The sequence below is a fragment of the Lagenorhynchus albirostris genome, chromosome 3 (genome assembly GCF_949774975.1).
Source record: "Lagenorhynchus albirostris chromosome 3, mLagAlb1.1, whole genome shotgun sequence".
NCBI lineage: Eukaryota > Metazoa > Chordata > Mammalia > Artiodactyla > Delphinidae > Lagenorhynchus > Lagenorhynchus albirostris.
In genome coordinates this window covers 65,792,493-65,810,432 of record NC_083097.1, presented here as the reverse complement: position 1 = coordinate 65,810,432, position 17,940 = coordinate 65,792,493, and the positions used below count along the sequence as shown (strand labels likewise).

Genomic DNA, 17,940 nt, shown 5'->3' with positions numbered 1-17,940 from the left:
CATACAATGGACTACTCAGAAATAAATAAAAATAAATTATGATATTTGCAACAACTTGAATGTCTCTCAAGGGCATTATTATGCTCAGTGGGTGGGGGAAGCTAATCTCAAAAGGCTACATACTATATGATTTCATTAATGTAATATTCTTGAAATAACAAAAGCGCAGTGATGAAGAACAGATAAGTGGTTGCTGAGGGTTACATTGGAGAGCCGGTACAACTATAAAGGGGTAGCACAAAGGAACAAAGAGGTTTCTTTGTGATAATAGAACAGTTCTGCACCCTGATTGTGGTAGTGATTATATGAATCCATACATGTAATAAAATTCATATAACTATAAACACACAAAAATGAAACAAAAAAGCATAACAACAAAAAAACAGATTACTTGTAAAAAGTAGCAAAATCTGTATAAGGTTTGTAGTTTATAATATTGTGCCAATGTCAATTTCCTGCTCTTAATAATGTACTATGGTTATATATTGTTATCATTGGGGAACCCAGGTGCAGGGTATCCTGAACTCTATGTCTTATTTTTGAAACTTTTTGTGAGTCTAAAATTATTTCAAAATAGATTTTAAAAGTTAATTGGCTGTTAAAAACAAAAAGTATTACAATATATTGTGGAGTTTATAACATACATATCAACAGAAGTAAAATGTATGACCAAAATAACATAAAGGCTAAGAGAGGAAAAATGGATGCATAATGTGTGTGTGTATATATAATGTATATTGCTATAAGAGTTTTAAACTATCTGTAAAGCAGTATATCACTTCAAGGTAGACTGTGATAAGGTAAAGATACATGCTATAAACTCTAAAGCAAGCATTAAAATAGCGTAAAAATGAGTTATAAGCCAACCAAAAAGATTAAATAGTATCATAAAAAAATACTAAAGTAGGCCAAAAAAAGACACAATAAGAGAAACAAGGAAATAAGGTGAAACAGAAAGAGACAGCAGATTTTAAACCATCATCAATAATTACATAAACTGTAAATGCCCTAAACACCCCAATTAAAAGACACAGATTGCCAGATTGGATTAAAAAAGCAAAATCCAACTATATATTTTTAAAAGAAACCCAATTTAAATAAAGATAAAAATAGTCAAAAGCAGAAGGATGGAAAAAGATATGTCATGCTAACTCCTATCAAAAGAAAGCTGGAAGTGGATTTTAGATCAAAGAATTTTAAGTGTTAGAGGGTCATTTCATAATGATAAAGGGATCAAATCATCACGAGGACAAGACAAACCTTAATGTTTTGCACTTTATAACAAAGATTCAAAAATACATGAAGCAAGACCTGATTATGCTTCAAGGAGAATAAACCAATCCATAATTACAGTTACAGATTTGAATACATTCTCTGTCATTGGTGCAACAAGTAGATAGAAAATAAGCAAAAATATAGAAAACTTAAACAACAAGCTCAACCAACTTGATCTGACATTTATAGGACAATCCACCAAACAACAGCAGAATAAACATTTCTTTCAAGTGTTCAAAGACCACTGAACAAGAGAGACCATATTTGGAGCCTCAGTATAAGTCCAAATAAATTTAAAAGTTTAGTGGGTGCCTGGAACCTGGAGAGTAAGCAGAGTGAGGAAGAAAGGGGCTAATTGGGGATTGACCTCAAAGAGGCACAAAGGAACTGTCTAGAGTAATGAAAACTGAATTTTACATAGGTACATTCTATTGTATGTACACTACACCTAAACAACAAGAAAAATTTTACTTGATTTTGACAGAGACCTGGATTCTACCCCACCTGACTTACTACCTGTGCTTTCCTTAGGAACTTGCTTATGCTTTTAGCAACTGTTTCCTCACATACAGAGAGTGACGATGCCAACACCACATGATGAAGTGAGAGTACATGTTAACTGAAAAGGAGATTAACTGGAAAATAATAAGCAAATATTAATACTCAAAAGTTCTCTTAGAGCATAGTTTTTACATGCTACTTCCTACTTCTGTTTTTGCTCTAAGTTGTTTATTTTCTGAAAAATCCTGGAATAACTGAAAAAATTAAAATATAATGACTGAGGTGTTTCTTATAAAAGAAGAAAACACTTTAAATCAAAGCAGAGCAATATGAAAAAAGAAAAGGAAAATGAGTTCTCAAATACAAAATTGTATAACTAAAAATTAATTTTTTAAAGTAATAATTCTGAAGTCTTTTCCATGGCTTAACTACAAAACATATACTTTGAGCAGGACTTCTGCACCACTTACATTACTGATTTAGTTCCCACATTCCAAAAGGTCCGGAATTATAAAGCGTTTAATACAAAAATGGCAGACGTATACAAATATTTTTATCATAGAAATAAAGAATACTGCAATTTCTTTTTGAGGCATTCAAGCAACACATTTGCAACCCATACTCCCACAAACCTGAAAATCATTACTATTTTTGACAAACTCTTTGGCAGAGTACCATAACAAATGCTCCAATTCTGATATTTCATCTGGAAATACCCATTTGATTTCAAAGTCCCCCAAACCACAGGGACACATGGCAATAATATAGGATTTTAGACTGCTGTTTTTAAAAACAACTTTGAATGTTTGGGCTAACTTATTTTACTTCATTTTTATATATCTGAGAAATGTAAGTTAAATAAATATAAATATATTGTTTGAACTTTTTTAACTTCCACTTAAAAAAAGTTATGACATATAGTAAGATACAAACTAACCTATACCTTACTATATGTTGTAACATTTTTTAAACAACTGAAACAATTATTTATAATGAAAATTCTAGAGAAAGACCCTTGTAACAATAAAAGTGAATCCTTCTAAATGACTGAATGACACTTCAATCTCTCCTAAAATGTAACATGCAGAGATTGCTCCTTGTTCCTCAATATCCACCTTCCCCTTTTTACACAGTAATGAAAATTTCTGGGCATAGGACACAGCTGAAGATCACACTTCACAGATTCCCTTGCAGCTAGGTGAAGCCATGTGACAGTTCTGGACAATGGGATGCAAGCAAAAGTAATGCTTGCAATTTTACAGTGATAGTCAAAGAAAATGCATGTGTGCTTTATTTTCTCTTTAACTCAGTCTTGTTGCCTGAAAGGTGAGCATAACAGTAACAATGAGATAAAAACTCCCTGGGCCCCTGCATCATAAAACCATTGTATTAACCCAGGCCTGCCTATTCGGATCATTACATCAGAGAAAAGCAAACTTCCATGCTTTTTAAGTCATCAAATTTTCAGGCTAACTGTATCCGAAGCCAATATCTGCTGGTGGGGCAGGAGAGAGGAAGGGAAAGAAAATGTAAAAAGACTTTATTTTAATTCTAACAGAAACCTAAAGCCAATTTTCATGTATGCTTCTAGTGTGTGGGGGAGGGTGTGTATGTGTGCTTATCATGTTTAATTTTCTTTCAAACCTCATGGCTTTCCTTCATTAGGACTATTTTTAGAAACATAAAACTGCAGTATGTTAGATGACCTGGAATGAATCAAGAAATCACTTCAAAACTTTATAGATGAGAAAACAGATGTATGAGCAAGCTAAACTATGAACCCATGGTTACTCTTTTTTTTTTAATTTTTGAATTTTATTTTATTTATTTTTTTATACAGCAGGTTCTTATTAATCATCAATTTTATACACATCACTGTATACATGTCAATCCCAATCACCCAATTCAGCACACCACCACCACCACCCGACCCGTGGCTTACCCCCCTTGTGTCCATACGTTTGTTCTCTACATCTGTGTCTCAAATTCTGCCCTGCAAACCAGTTCATCTGTACCATTTTTCTAGGTTCCACATACATGTGTTAATATACGATATTCGTTTTTCTCTCTCTGACTTTCTTCACTCTGTATGACAGTCTCTAGATCCATCCACGTCTCAACAAATGACTCAATTTCATTCTTTTTTATGTCTGAGTAATATTCCATTGTATATATGTACCACATCTTCTTTATCCATTCGTCTGTCGATGGGCATTTAGGTTGCTTCCATGACCTGGCTATTGTAAATAGTGCTGCAATGAACATTGGGGTGCATGTGTCTTTTTGAATTATGGTTTTCTCTGGGTATATGCCCAGTAGTGGGATTGCTGGGTCAGATGGTAATTCTATTTTTAGTTTTTTAAGGAACCTCCATACTGTTCTCCATAGTGGCTGTATCAATTTACATTCCCACCAACAGTGCAAGAGGGTTCCCTTTTCTCCACACCCTCTCCAGCATTTGTTGTCTGTAGATTTCTGATCATGCCCATTCTAACTGGTGTGAGGTGATACCTCATTGTAGTTTTGTTTGTTTGTTTGTTTTTGCGGTACGCAGGACTCTCACTGTTGTGGCCTCTCCCGTTGCGGAGTACAGGCTCCGGACGCGCAGGTTCAGCGGCCATGGCTCACAGGCCTAGCCGCTCCGCGGCATGTGGGATCCTCCCGGACCGCGGCACGAACCCATGTCCCCTGCATCGGCAGGCGGACTCTCAACCACCGCGCCACCAGGGAAGCCCCTCATTGTAGTTTTGATTTGCATTTCTCTAATAATTAGTGATGTTGAGCAGTTTTTCATGTGCTTCTTGGCCATCTGTATGTCTTCTTTTGAGAAATGTCTATTTAGGTCTTCTGCCCATTTTCAGATTGGGTTGTTTGTTTCTTTAATATTGAGCTGCATGAGCTGTTTATATATTTTGGAGATTAATCCCTTGTCCATTGATTTGTTTGCAAATATTTTCTCCCATTCTGAGGGTTGCCTTTTCATCTTGTTTATGGTTTCCTTTGCTGTGCAAAAGCTTTTAAGTTTCATAAGGTCCCATTTGTTTATTTTTGTTTTTATTTCCATTACTCTAGGAGGTGGGTCAAAAAAGATCTTGCTGTCATTTATGTCAAAGAGTGTTCTTTCTATCTTTTCCTCTAAGAGTTTTATAGTGTCTGGTCTTAACATTTAGGTCTCGAATCCATTTTGAGTTTATTTTTGTGTATGGTGTTAGGGAGTGTTCTAATTTCATGCTTTTACATGTAGCTGTCCAGTTTTCCCAGCACCACTTATTGAAGAGACTGTCTTTTCTCCATTGTATATCTTTGCCTCCTTTGTCATAGATTAGTTGACCATAGGTGCGTGGATTTATCTCTGGGCTTTCTATCTTGTTCCATTGATCTATGTTTCTGTTTTTGTACCAGTACCATATTGTCTTGATTACTGTAGCTTTGTAGTATAGTCTGAAGTCAGGGAGTCTGATTCCTCCAGCTCCATGTTTTTCCCTCAAGACTGTTTGGCTATTCGGGGTCTTTTTTGTCTCCATACAAATTTTAAGATTTTTTGTTCTAGTTCTGTAAAAAATGCCATTGGTAATTTGATGGGGATTGCATTGAATCCGTAGATTGCTTTGGGTAGCATAGTCATTTTCACAATATTGATTCTTCCAATCCAAGAACATGGTATATCTCTCCATCTGTTGGTATCATCTTTAATTTCTTTCATCAGTGTCTTATAGTTTTCTGCATACAGGTATTTTGTCTCCCCCCAGGGTTACTCTTATAAAAAAAAATTAGGTCTTTTTTACATGGCTTATGAATGAAAATGTTTTCTGAAGGAACAGGGCAAATTATGAGAGAAGAAGAGGAAGACTTTTTTTTTTTTTTTTTTTTTGCGGTACGCGGGCCTCTCACTGTTGTGGCCTCTCCCGTTGCTGAGCACAGGCTCCGGACGCGCAGGCTCAGTAGCCATGGCTCACGGGCCCAGCAGCTCCGCGGCATGTGGGATCTTCCCGGACCGGGGCACGAACCCGTGTCCCCTGCATCGGCAGGCGGACTCTCAACCACTGCGCCACCAGGGAAGCCCAGGAAGACATTTTTAATTAAGATGTATTATTTGCATGACAAAGTATATACTGCAAAATCCATATGAACTGTAAAAGGCAGAGCGAAAAGAGTGACACAAAGTACATAATAATCTCTTGAGTAGGCAACAGTACTTATAGTGAAGAGATAATGAATTCTAAATGCTTGTACTAGAGTATGCTGTCATCCAGAACAATCTACTGCCAACTGAAGTGTCCTGGTGATGGAGCAGGAAGGGTCCCAGAGGTTTGTACTGTACGGAGAAAAAGAGTTAGCGTCCAACTGGCCATTCAACATTTATCCCAATGAGAATTAAGCTAAAATTAGAAGTCTATGTTATCTGTAAGGAAAAGCCAATGAGAGCAAAAATGAAATTTTGAGTATTATGAGCTCAAAAGCAATCTCATGAAAATTATGGATCCATCCCTCAAAAAGAATGTATATAAACATCAACATACACATTATACATATTAAATATTTCATTGCTTTGGAAATGGACAATTAAAACACAAGGTAATATTTCAAAAAAAAACAGGTCTTCTTGAATATAAAAATTAGTAGTTATTTCCTTTTTAAAAATAGGAAAAAAAGGAGAAAATTTGATAGAAATGTAAATTTCAAATAAGTCATATGACTTGAATACTCAAAATGTTCAAATTATGTAGTGATCTTCAACACAGAATTAGACACATAAAACTTTTTGAATTGATGACAACAAATGCCCAAAAACCCTGACTCTAAGAGGTATGAAACTGGTAGCTAATGTACTTAGAACTCATGGAATATTCTTTGTCATGGGAGAGTAACCTTATGTCAACAACAGAACAGAATTCACTATAACCTTTTGAGGTGAATCTATGTTCATTCTTTTCTTCTAAGTGTAGGAGGTCATTTTTGGCAACAATCAGACATCTGTGTCATCAAGGAATGGATTACAAACTCCTTTTAAAGTTTTAGGTCATCCAAAGCAAAATTAGCCTTAAAAAGTATTCTGCCATGTTTCCAATTGTCTGCATATTTTTGCCAGCAGATGACTTTAAAAGATACTGTCACTCTGAAATTCAATTTGCAGAAGCACATCCTACAGCACTAGAAGATTCCCACGGAAATTTGGCCAAATAAACTTGTGATTTTCATCTGCATCCGTAAGGCTGACTGTAGCACCTCATACTGAAAGTTTTATCTCATTCAAACATCCAAAAATATCTCTCAAGTAAGCCAAGTCATGAACTCCTCCTCAACAAACCATTCTGAAAGTAGCCTTTCTTTTTCTCATACGCAAATTAATAAATGAATAAATAGTGAGGCAGGAATCTAAACTGCATTGTAGTGCTTTAGGGCATATTTGTTAGGGAACCAACACTCATCTGCCTTACTAGGAATCTCTTAATCTGTTTCTATTTTTTTGAGAAAACCTGTTGAAAAGCTAGTGGTTCAAGCCTTTGGCTCTGATAAAGTTGATTAATATCAGGGTAGTAAGCAAGCTATCTTTCAGGATTATTGTCACGGTTTTTGAGTCTGATACATGCCAAGCCAACTGTAAACAACTGAAGTCATGAGGACTTTCTTCACAAAGGCAGCAAGATCCGATGTATCGCTAAGCATGTCAAGTACTCCATCCAAACCCTCCTTTTCACCATGTCAAAGATACCAAAAGCCTTTCAGGTACCCAAAAGTACTCTCACATTCTTAATTTGTTATGCACCAGTGTAACACAACACATATGAAAACCAGAAACTGGAGGCATGAAATAATGTTAGTCATTACATACATATGCTTGTTGAGTGGGAAATGGTATTATAACCAATTTGACAATGATCTGCTTCAAAATATTAGAAGAAACAGTCAGCAGTTCCATAGTATATAACATCATTTGATTGTACTTGAGCCACAGGAAAGAGTATTTTGCGATAAATAACAAAATTTCAGTAGTCAGTTCAAACCTTACCCTAATTTAAATTATCATCTTAAGAACCTCAGCTTATTGAAACTTACATAAATTGGCAGCTAAGTACTATAAGTATGTATCTTCTAAACAATTCAGAATAATTCTAAATTTTTCAGAAACAATTACTGAAGCCAGGCTCTGTATTATTCTATACAGGATAATATATATTTCAAATTAATGATTCCATCTGTTGCTTCAAATGTTTCTCTAATTGGTGAAATCCCTTTAATCATTCTGAATTAAAGATTATTTTTAAAAGAATTTTTTAAACTCAATTTAGTTCCGGCACAAACTGTTCAATAACTGTCTCTAAATTTAAGAAAGCTTGGGTTGAAAGTTATTTCTTTCTATTTTAATACTTCTAAGTTTGATAATATAAATAAAATACCTTAATTTCTAATCAAATGTCTTACTACACTTATCTATATAATTTTGTAATTGCAAATACATGCTAATAAAGAAGAAAATAGGTTATAATTATGAAATATTCAAAGAAAAATATATTATTTTCTTTCTCAAAAATCAGTATTTCCCCAAACTCATTTCAGTAAGCCTTGTCTCATGGTCTAAAACTTCTGACGCCACTTTTCATACTGCTCATTCGTGTAATTATCTCAATAATACTTAGTCTTAAAGCATTAAAAATGAAATATATTTTCCAATAGTTTTTTTCACAATTCATTAACATAAAGCATTTAATGACTATAACTTTGAAGCATTTTTCCAACTTGGAAACCAAGTACTTTTTAAACTTTTGTTTCTGAGCTATTCTGGGAATAATATGCTAGTTACTTAAATAATTTCTCAATAAGTATTCTCTAACATTTTACCAATTATAACATTATGGAAAGTTTTACTTACTGAAACATCTTTCAAGTTTTTCTCAAAGGAGAAGTGACAAGACTCTTTCGAAAAATTAAACTTGTATGTGTCAGTTGGTCCTGCTCCTGACACCAGTGCTTTTCTCAGTTCATCAACATACTTCTCTTTTTCCATTGCCATGTCATCAGCTTCTTGGGAAATCTCTGATTCACAAACTATGAGAAACAGTAATAAAAGGCTTATTTACTTGAAAATAAATTCTAAACCTAAGAATAAACATATTTACCTGTTGCTACTAATTTATTACTTATGTAACAGAAATTTAAACAAAAAGTAAAATCAATGTCTGCACCACACATTTTTAAGTCAAATTATACCTTTTAACTGAACTAGCAATTTTTGAGACATTAATTTAGTCTCAAATCTCATTGGAAAGCATTAGACTCCTTGTGTTCTTTCTCTGTCCTCAGATCAAATACATGGATTATAAGTTACCACAGAAACAACCGTCTTATGTACCTGCTCCTAGGTCATAGCAATTATTTCCTATAATGATTAATAAGCTCAATATTTTAAAACATCTTTCTTCCTTGCCTCAATTATTAAAGAGATTAAATAGTCTATAGTCTATTTCTCACTCACATGGGCAGAGTCAAATTAAAGTAAAAATGGAGTTCATTCTTCTCATCTCATTATGTGCCAACAATAAAAATGGTAGATGAAGGGAGTCGATGAGGAAGGAAAGGGAAGGGAATTAATATTTATTGTCTCCTCTATGGCTTGCGTTATATTATATATCTGGCTTCCAATTCTCTCATCTAGGTACGTTTAAAGCTGATGTTTTACTCATCCGTAGAGATTTTTACTTCAATGATTACATGTTCAATTTTAGATATCCTCTGTTTCTTTTTCATAATATCTTGTTCTTGCCACACCCTTCTTTTCAATATTTGAAGGATTTAAATATATTCAAGATCTCATTCAGATCACTCTCTTTGCGTGGTTCCTAGGGTATGAATGCCATTTCTTCTAGCTGCTGACACATTCTTGCTCTGCCTTTTTTCCTTTCCTGCTTTGTGAGGTGTGAACATGACTCTCCTCTAGCCAGAGTATCAAGTGCTCTGGACAGCAGAAAGTCTTCATTTAAGACTTTACTTATTTATTTTTTTTAATAAATTTATTTTATTTATTTTATTTTTGGCTGCGTTGGGTCTTCACTGCACGCGGGCTGTTCTCTGGTTGTGGTGAGTGGGGGTTACTCTTCGTTGTGGTGTGTGGCCTTCTCATTGCAGTGGCTTCTCTTGTTGTGGAGCACAGGCTCTAGGCGTGCAGGCTTCAGTAGTTGTGGCACGTGGGCTCAGTAGCTGTGGCTCATGAGCTCTAGAGCGCAGGCTCAGTAGTTGTGGCGCATGGGCTTAGTTGCTCCGCGGCATGTGGGATCTTCCCGCACCAGGGATCGAACCCAAGTCCCCTGCGTTGGCAGGCGGATTCTTAACCACTGTGCCACCAGGGAAGCCCTTCATTTAAGGCTTTAAATGAAGGTTGCTGGTTGGCGTTTCTTGTAGTCCCTACAGGTTTCACCAGTTCTGGACCAGTTTTGAAAGTTAATTTCTTCACTTGGTTTTTATACTTGTGGCAAATTTAAGACAGCTCAAATTTAAACCCCCCACCCTCACACTTATAAAACACAGACAGGATTCTGATTTCTGTTAGGACTTTTAATTTACTCATAACCCTTAGTGACTACTCTGATTCTACAACTCCAAGCCAGAGTAATTTTTTTGTCTGTTTTTTTAAAGATTTTATTAACAGGATCACTTCCAGGTTACTTTCTTTATCTTTAGAGATAAAGAAATTCCTTAAGAGGCCTGCAGTCTCAACAGGCCACTCCACTCAGGTATTACAACCACAGTCGCTTAGATGTGCATCTAGTTCAGATATTCCATGAACTTATAGTTCTTTAGTTCCCATTAACCACTTCGGTTTTCAGATACCTCTTCACACATGGCACCTGGGGATTCCCTTTCTTACATTCAAAGGCTGCAATGTGTCTGTTTATTTGCTTTTAAAATTACAAGATTTAATCTAATATTTATTTGGAATGTACGTATGGTTGGGTGGTTTCCTGTATCAACTCAGGATACCACAATGATGAAAGACTCATACGGTTCTATACTTTTTTACTTAAAGGTTACATTTATCTATTTTATTCCTTACAACACTGAAAGATAGATATTCTCATTTTACAAATGACAAAAGTGAGGCTCAGAGAGATCAAGTAATGGTCTAGGGTCATGAAGTAGGTAAGTGGTAAAACTGGGGTCATACTTATATCTCTCTGGTTGTTCTGGTTTGAGGTGAAGCAGAGATATGGGACATTAGCTAAATTATTTACTTCCATAATATTAAAAAAACACACTGGTATGAAATAATATAGAAACAATAAAATCTTGATTAAAGAATCCCTAAAAATATAACAGCTTTGCATAACGTTGGTCCATGTGCTATCAAGGGTCTGGAAGCCCCATGACTGGCAATGAGGAAGAGAGTCCAGGAATGCATCCATATATTTTTCCTGATCAGTTTTTGATAAATTCTAATATTGAAATATGAGACTCAACACAGCCTTTGAAAAAAGGTAAGAATAAAAATATGCTTGTGTAATTTTACAGCTTCTAAAATATTTCAACATATTTTTTTCTCTCTCTGAAGCATATGCATATTTAAGATGATCACCACTATCAAATCTATTGACCTTTCAAATACCCTATTAGCTCTTCTGAAAAAACATAAAAGTAAGAAGGCAAATGCATCTTATCTGAGGAATAATTTCATATTCTGTGTTTGGATAATTTTGAAGAGTTATAAGTACCTAGAGAGAGAAATTATTTCTCAGAGAAATAGGAAATAATCTGTAGAAACTATCTTTAATGCAACTATAGAAAAACTTATAAGAAAACATGCAAAAAAATAAATATACAAACGAACTTCTTTACAAAATAGAAAGAGACTCACAGACTTCAAAAACAAATTTATTGTTACCAAAGGGGAAAGGTAGGATGGGGGGGGGATAAATTAGGAGTTTGGGATTAACATATACACACTACTATATATAAAATAGCTAACCAACAAGGCCCTACTGTATGGCACAGGGAACTCAATATTCTGTAATAACCTATATGGGAAAAGAATCTGAAAAAGAATGGATATATGTATATGTATAACTGAATCCCTTTGTAGTACACCTGAAACTAACACAACATTGTAAATCAACTATACTCCAATATAAAATAAATATATTAAAAAAATAATAAAGTATGTCTACTGATAAAACATCTAGTAAAAAGTATTCTAAATTTCATTACAATGAAAAGATGCCTGTCTGAAAATATTTAATAGAATTTATTGATTCAATTCATTTAGTCCAAAAATGCTTAATGCGCATTTACTATGTGCCAGGCACTATTCTAGGCACGAGGGATACAACCATTAGACAAAAATGCCAGCCTTATGGAGCCTTGATTCAAGTGCTGACATCTTAGATAACCTTTCAGATACCCTCTTAGTATGTTACTCCATCTGTGAATGCTGCATTGGTTAGTGTTTCAAAATATTTCATTCTTGAGAGGAAAAAAACATGTGAAAGGAAATTATTTCTATTTGTGCCTCTCCTTTAAAAAATATGTTTTGTAAAAAAAAAGGTATTAGTTTAAGAAGAAAAATTTACTTGAACATTTCCTATAACAGTCAATGTGAAATTCTGACTGCCTATTTAGAACTTCAATCCTAGAAAAACAATTTGGTCACCGGTTTTGAATTTTGTGCTGCAGGAAGCACAGCTGTAAGCAGTCAATGCTCCTTTAAAAACTTCAGTGACCAGGGATAAAAGCCATGAAAATAATAAAATTCAGCAAGGATACAGATGAGCAACATAATATGGCATAAAAAGTGAGCAGGCCAACATGACCAAAAAGCAAGGAATTGTTCTCAGACAGGTAGAATCCAAGAAAGCATCACTTTAACACCATTTATGGGTAGGTGAAGATGTAAGTAAGGAAAGAAAATTCTTTACTTTGGATCCTTATGTATAATGAACCAAAAGACTGCATATCCTAAGTTTGTGTCAGAGCTGAGAAGACACACAGACGTAATAAGTCATCATATCACGGACCCACTTTTCCACTTCATTCTTTAAAAATCATTTTTCTACTGAGCTCTGTCACATAATCTCCATATAGGTCACCAAACATATCAGTGTTTAGAACAAATATAGGTGGATATAATTATTTGATAATAAATGCATTAAAAAGTTTAATTTACTCTTCAATGAACTTTACCCCAGAGATGGGTGATATAAGTTTCTTACCGCTGACTGCAATTCTTATGAAAGTCAAGTAACAGTCATCGATCATTAACCTACTTTGTGACTTAACCCTGTGATATAATCCTCTATAATGTTGAAGTGATGATAGACCACATGATAATTAGACCCCAAAACATTCATTAGATAAAACACTGCTAATGGAAAAGAAATCAGTGAGTTTTGTGTGTGGGAGATTAAAAGGAACCCCACATCCTTTTAATTTCACTCAAATGAAAAGAGAAAAAAAATTATCCAAATTGAAGGTTGCAGAAATCAAAAAGTTGTACAAAAAACAGGATGAGGTATAGGTAGGAAATTCATTTTCATGTTTCAATTATTTAATTGTTTCAATTTCTTAATTATCTTATTGTCTATCTGTAAAGTGCCAAACCAAATTATATTTATGTATAAGACAACTAAACATGGAAACAATGTTATATTATTTGATTACGTATTTTGTCCCTGAAATTCACACGTGAGTAATAAAAGGCATTAAACATTTGTGAGATTTAAAACTTCAATATCTTTGAAAATAAATGACCAGATCCAGTGCACTATAAAATTTTCTGTTTGAAAGCTTGTTCAGTACAGGAAACCAAAAGATTAACAATCCACCAAGGGATACAGAAGTTTGATATCACATTTTTGTCACACTAAATTTCATTAGCTGAAAAACAAATGGTAAAACATACTGCATTTATGATCAACGCCAACAAGTAAATATGAAACTGGAGTTTTCATTAAAATATATGCTAACTCTAAAATGAGTAGTTTCCTTTCTTCTTTTTCCTAACCAATTTTATATATTTCAGGCATCCTTTCATTCTTTCTTTCAGAGAATATCCATCAAGGCATGTATGTCCTATGTACTGATAGAAATACTTATGAACAGTGGTTGGCAAATCAGATGCGTACTTTGCTCTCAATGAATGTAGGCTAGTGAAACAATATTCATGTTAACAATATTAAGAACAACTGCCAGCACATTTTGTATGACATAAACAAAATGTTCCACAAATGTAAAGTTAACTTAAATTTCTGGTTAAATTAAGATTTAACCACGGTATTCTTTTTCTTTTCCCAGTCCTTAATGATATAAAAAAAAATTCAAACAACGTATTATTGTTCTTTGTCCTGGTGAATGAGGTTTACTGACTACGTCAAAATTTAATATTTTTCTTTGATAATTAAGGTTCTTAAAATACCTCAAGGTCATTCGTCTGACCACAACTTCTTGTTATACAGAATAAACCATTTGTTAATTGGAAATATCTAAGTTATAAATTCCTTACATACAACCAACCACATCACCTAGGACCTGCCTCCTGGGCTGTGCTGTTGGAATTGCTCTTTTCTCCCTGAAAACTGGCATTAGACTACTGCCATGGTCTTCAACCCTGTGTACCATTTACCCCAAAACAGAGTTATTGTCACTTGGGTATACCTTCACCAGCATACATAGAGCTAACCTGACAAATTTTCCTCCAGTCCTGCACTGCAATAACCAACCAACCACTGAATTCTCTTACATAGAAATTTACAGCTTAAATAGATACCATAACAGGTACTACAAACATTATCCTTGAAATTTCTTTATTTTACAGTAATACTTATATTACCATTCCTCATTCTCTGTCATAAAAAAATGAGTAATAAAAACCAAAACCCTGTAAATACAAATTCAGTTTGACTACGTTGTATAACAGAATTTGTAACACTCAAGAAGAAAACAAAACTTCACAATGTATTGTGATTTTAAAAGGTGATATAATAATTATTACAGTAATAAATTTTAGGGGAATATTTCAAAAGTTGATAGAAGATACAAATAGCACATAAATTAACATGACAAAATTATTTTACCTAAAACATCATTTACAACATAACTCTAGAAATGACTATTTCATAACTGTAGAAATAGCTTTTTAAATCTTTCAATAAAACACTTTAGAAGTATATTATCAACAAAATTTTGCTATATGAGTAAAACATAGTTCTAGATATTTTGACTTTACACCTGCAATGTTCCATAAATGATTTCAGGGTCATTAACCTCTTTAAAAAGATTATTACCAAAGATAAAAAAAAGCAAAAGTCTATTTCATAAAATAACAGCCAAAATCCCATAAACGGGTTTGAACTTTGGTTTACAAAGTTTTAGGCTATTAGTTCTGCTTCATTTTGTTACAAATGTAGTACATGTTCACTGGAAAATAATTCAACAATATAAGTATATGAAATAAAAAGAACACCACCACCACCTCACTCTCCCAAGCCTTGGCCCAGCCAATCCACCTTCCTGTGCCTCCCAATATTTCCCTGGGGTCCTAAGAAAAGATACATATAAAAAGTACTATTTATGTTTTGTATAAAGAGATCATTTTAAAAACTCTGACCAACTCCAAGAACTAAGACTCAAATGGTTATTTCTCTATCCTTCTATTAATATTACTTACAGAAAATAATATTAATATTACAAATCTGTGTGTAAATCAGACAGCAATAACAAGTAAAAGCAATCATGTTCATTTTAACCAATATCTATTAAAGAAACACTTTAATTTGAAGTATCACTGAGGACTGAAGAATAGCACATTATTGAAATTTTTCTTTAAAAAATTTGCTTTTAACATTACCTGTCCCAGTCCATGCTGACTGACCATCAGTAAGTGTAATAACAAAACCAGATCCTAGTGTTTTTTCCCAAGCAACTTGTAGAAAATTAATTATATCAGGTTCAGAAGCAAGATAGATTCTGTTTACTTTTCTCTCCATTTCTGATCACCTGTTATAAAAGAAAAAAAATATTTTTGCAAGAAACTGTGACTATCAAATAATGATGCTTTCTGTACTGGTCTCTCAGCTATACAAAGCACCAAGGAAACAAGTAAAACAAAAAGCTATATAATAGCCAACCATCAAACTCAGTAAATCACAGTTCTGTTCAATACTGATTCACAATTTTTACAGATAAAAGCAGAGGCTCATAAATGATTTGCCCAAGTTGTGTAGCTGAATAAAAATTACCATCTCCAACAATATGAAGATCACATTTTCCCCAAAACCTCTTTCTCTACGACAAATAGTCAAAAGAACTTGTGTGAGTGATCTGGGAATAATCGCAGGACTGGAATCTGATTATAATTAGTGAGGATAAATTGGATCAAGTTCTTAGTCTCTGTCTGGAGAAAGACTGTGTAAATGAAAAAGGAGAGTAGCATAAAGATTTGGAAAAGAAAATCTCAGAACCCAAGAGTTGGCCATATCTATCACATCTTCTCTAAGAAAGGGGCTCCCAGGACTCACTCTGTCCACTGAGATAGAAGTACCCTGTAATGGAGATGGATTATATCAAGCTATTACAGCCTGAGGCTAATAAACTTTTTGCATTTTTAAAACTTTATATTGAAGTATTATACCCAGGCAAAAGTACAGATATCTAAAACCTAACTTGGAAGTTTTATAATTGAGCAAATCCATGTAAGCAGTACCTAGATCAGGAATCAGAACATTACCACCCCAGAACTCATTCTCACAACACCCCTTTTCCAGTCACTGTGTCCCCAAATAACCACTTTCCTAACAGATTAGAATTTTGAGTATCTTTGTACTTTCATGTAGATATAATCATACAGCACATTTTATTTTGTGTCTGGCTTCTTTTATGGAACATTATGTTTCAGAAATGCTTCTTAGAATTGTAGATCATGCTCATAGTTGTATAATATTCCATTATGTGGGTATAGTACAATTTATTTATCCATTCGACAGGCATTTGAGTACTTTCCAGGTTTTGACTAGCATAAATAGTGCTTCCATAAATATGCTAGCAATATCCAGGCTTTTCTGTTGGGCATATATCTATGAGTATATAACCATGAGTGAAATTTCTGGACCAGAGGATATGCATATGTTCAGTTTTAATAGTACACAACCAAAAACTTTCTAAAAGGTTTGTACCAATTTAAACACTTGGTATGTCAGTTCTGATCACTCCATATCCTTACAAACATTTCTCATCTTTTTTTTTTTTTTTTTTTTTTTTTTTTTGCGGTACACGGGCCTCTCACTGTTGTGGCCTCTCCCGTTGCAGAGCACAGGCTCCGGACGCACAGGCTCAGCGGCCATGGCTCACGGGCCCAGTCGCTCCACAGCATGTGGGATCTTCCTGGACCGGGACACGAACCCGTGTCCCCTGCATGGGCAGGCGGACTCTCATCTTTTTAATTTTAGCCATTTTGGTGGGTATGTAGTATTACACAATGGTTTATTCACATTTCCCTGATAATTAATGATGCTGAGTCCTTTTCATATCTTGATTGTGCATTTGAACATCCTGTTTTGTGGAGTATCTGTTAAATCTTGCTAATGTTTTTATTCAGTTGTATTTTTCTTATTGATGTTCTTACTGATATATTATTTTCTTTTGTTTTGTTCTTTACTTTTTGGATTATGAATCCTTTTACAGATATATGTACAGTTCTACCATTCTGTAAGTTATCTTTTCACTCTCATAATGGTAACTTTGGATGAAAAGAAGTTCTTAATTTTCATGAAGTTAAAATTTATCAAAATCTGTATGTTATAGTTATACTTTTTCTGTACTACTTAAGAACTCTTTGGTCACCAAGATGTTCTCCTATGTTTATCTAAGAGCTTTATAATTGTACCTCTCACACTTAGATCTACAATCCATCTGGAATTGATTTTTGTACATCAATTGTTAGGAGGGGTCAAAATATATTTTTTCCACATGGATATCAAATTGACCAAGTATTATTTATTAAAGACTACCCTTTCCTACTGCAATGCTGTTACTTTTGTCATAAATCATTTGACCGAATATGTGTACAAGGTTCAATTTTTGTTTTGTTCATTCTTTGCAGGTGTGCAATTTCAAATATTATACACTTGGCTTGTCAAGGTTACACTGAATAGTGATTCTGTTACTGTGATCCAGCACATTTCT

At 34.1% G+C, this 17,940-nt stretch overlaps 1 protein-coding gene across 2 annotated transcripts in view; it reads right to left on the bottom strand.

Moving 5' to 3' along the window:
* Positions 1–17,940, bottom strand: part of XRCC4 (X-ray repair cross complementing 4) — a 268,679-nt gene that overhangs the window by 225,160 nt on the left and 25,579 nt on the right. For both annotated transcript variants that reach the window (XM_060146142.1, XM_060146143.1), the window contains exons 2-3: positions 15,608–15,756; positions 8,648–8,823 (exon numbers count right to left, since the gene is read on the bottom strand). In XM_060146142.1, coding sequence (XP_060002125.1) covers positions 8,648–8,823; positions 15,608–15,746 — 315 coding nt within the window. In that variant the 5' untranslated portion in view covers positions 15,747–15,756. The remainder of the gene's footprint in view (positions 1–8,647; positions 8,824–15,607; positions 15,757–17,940) is intronic.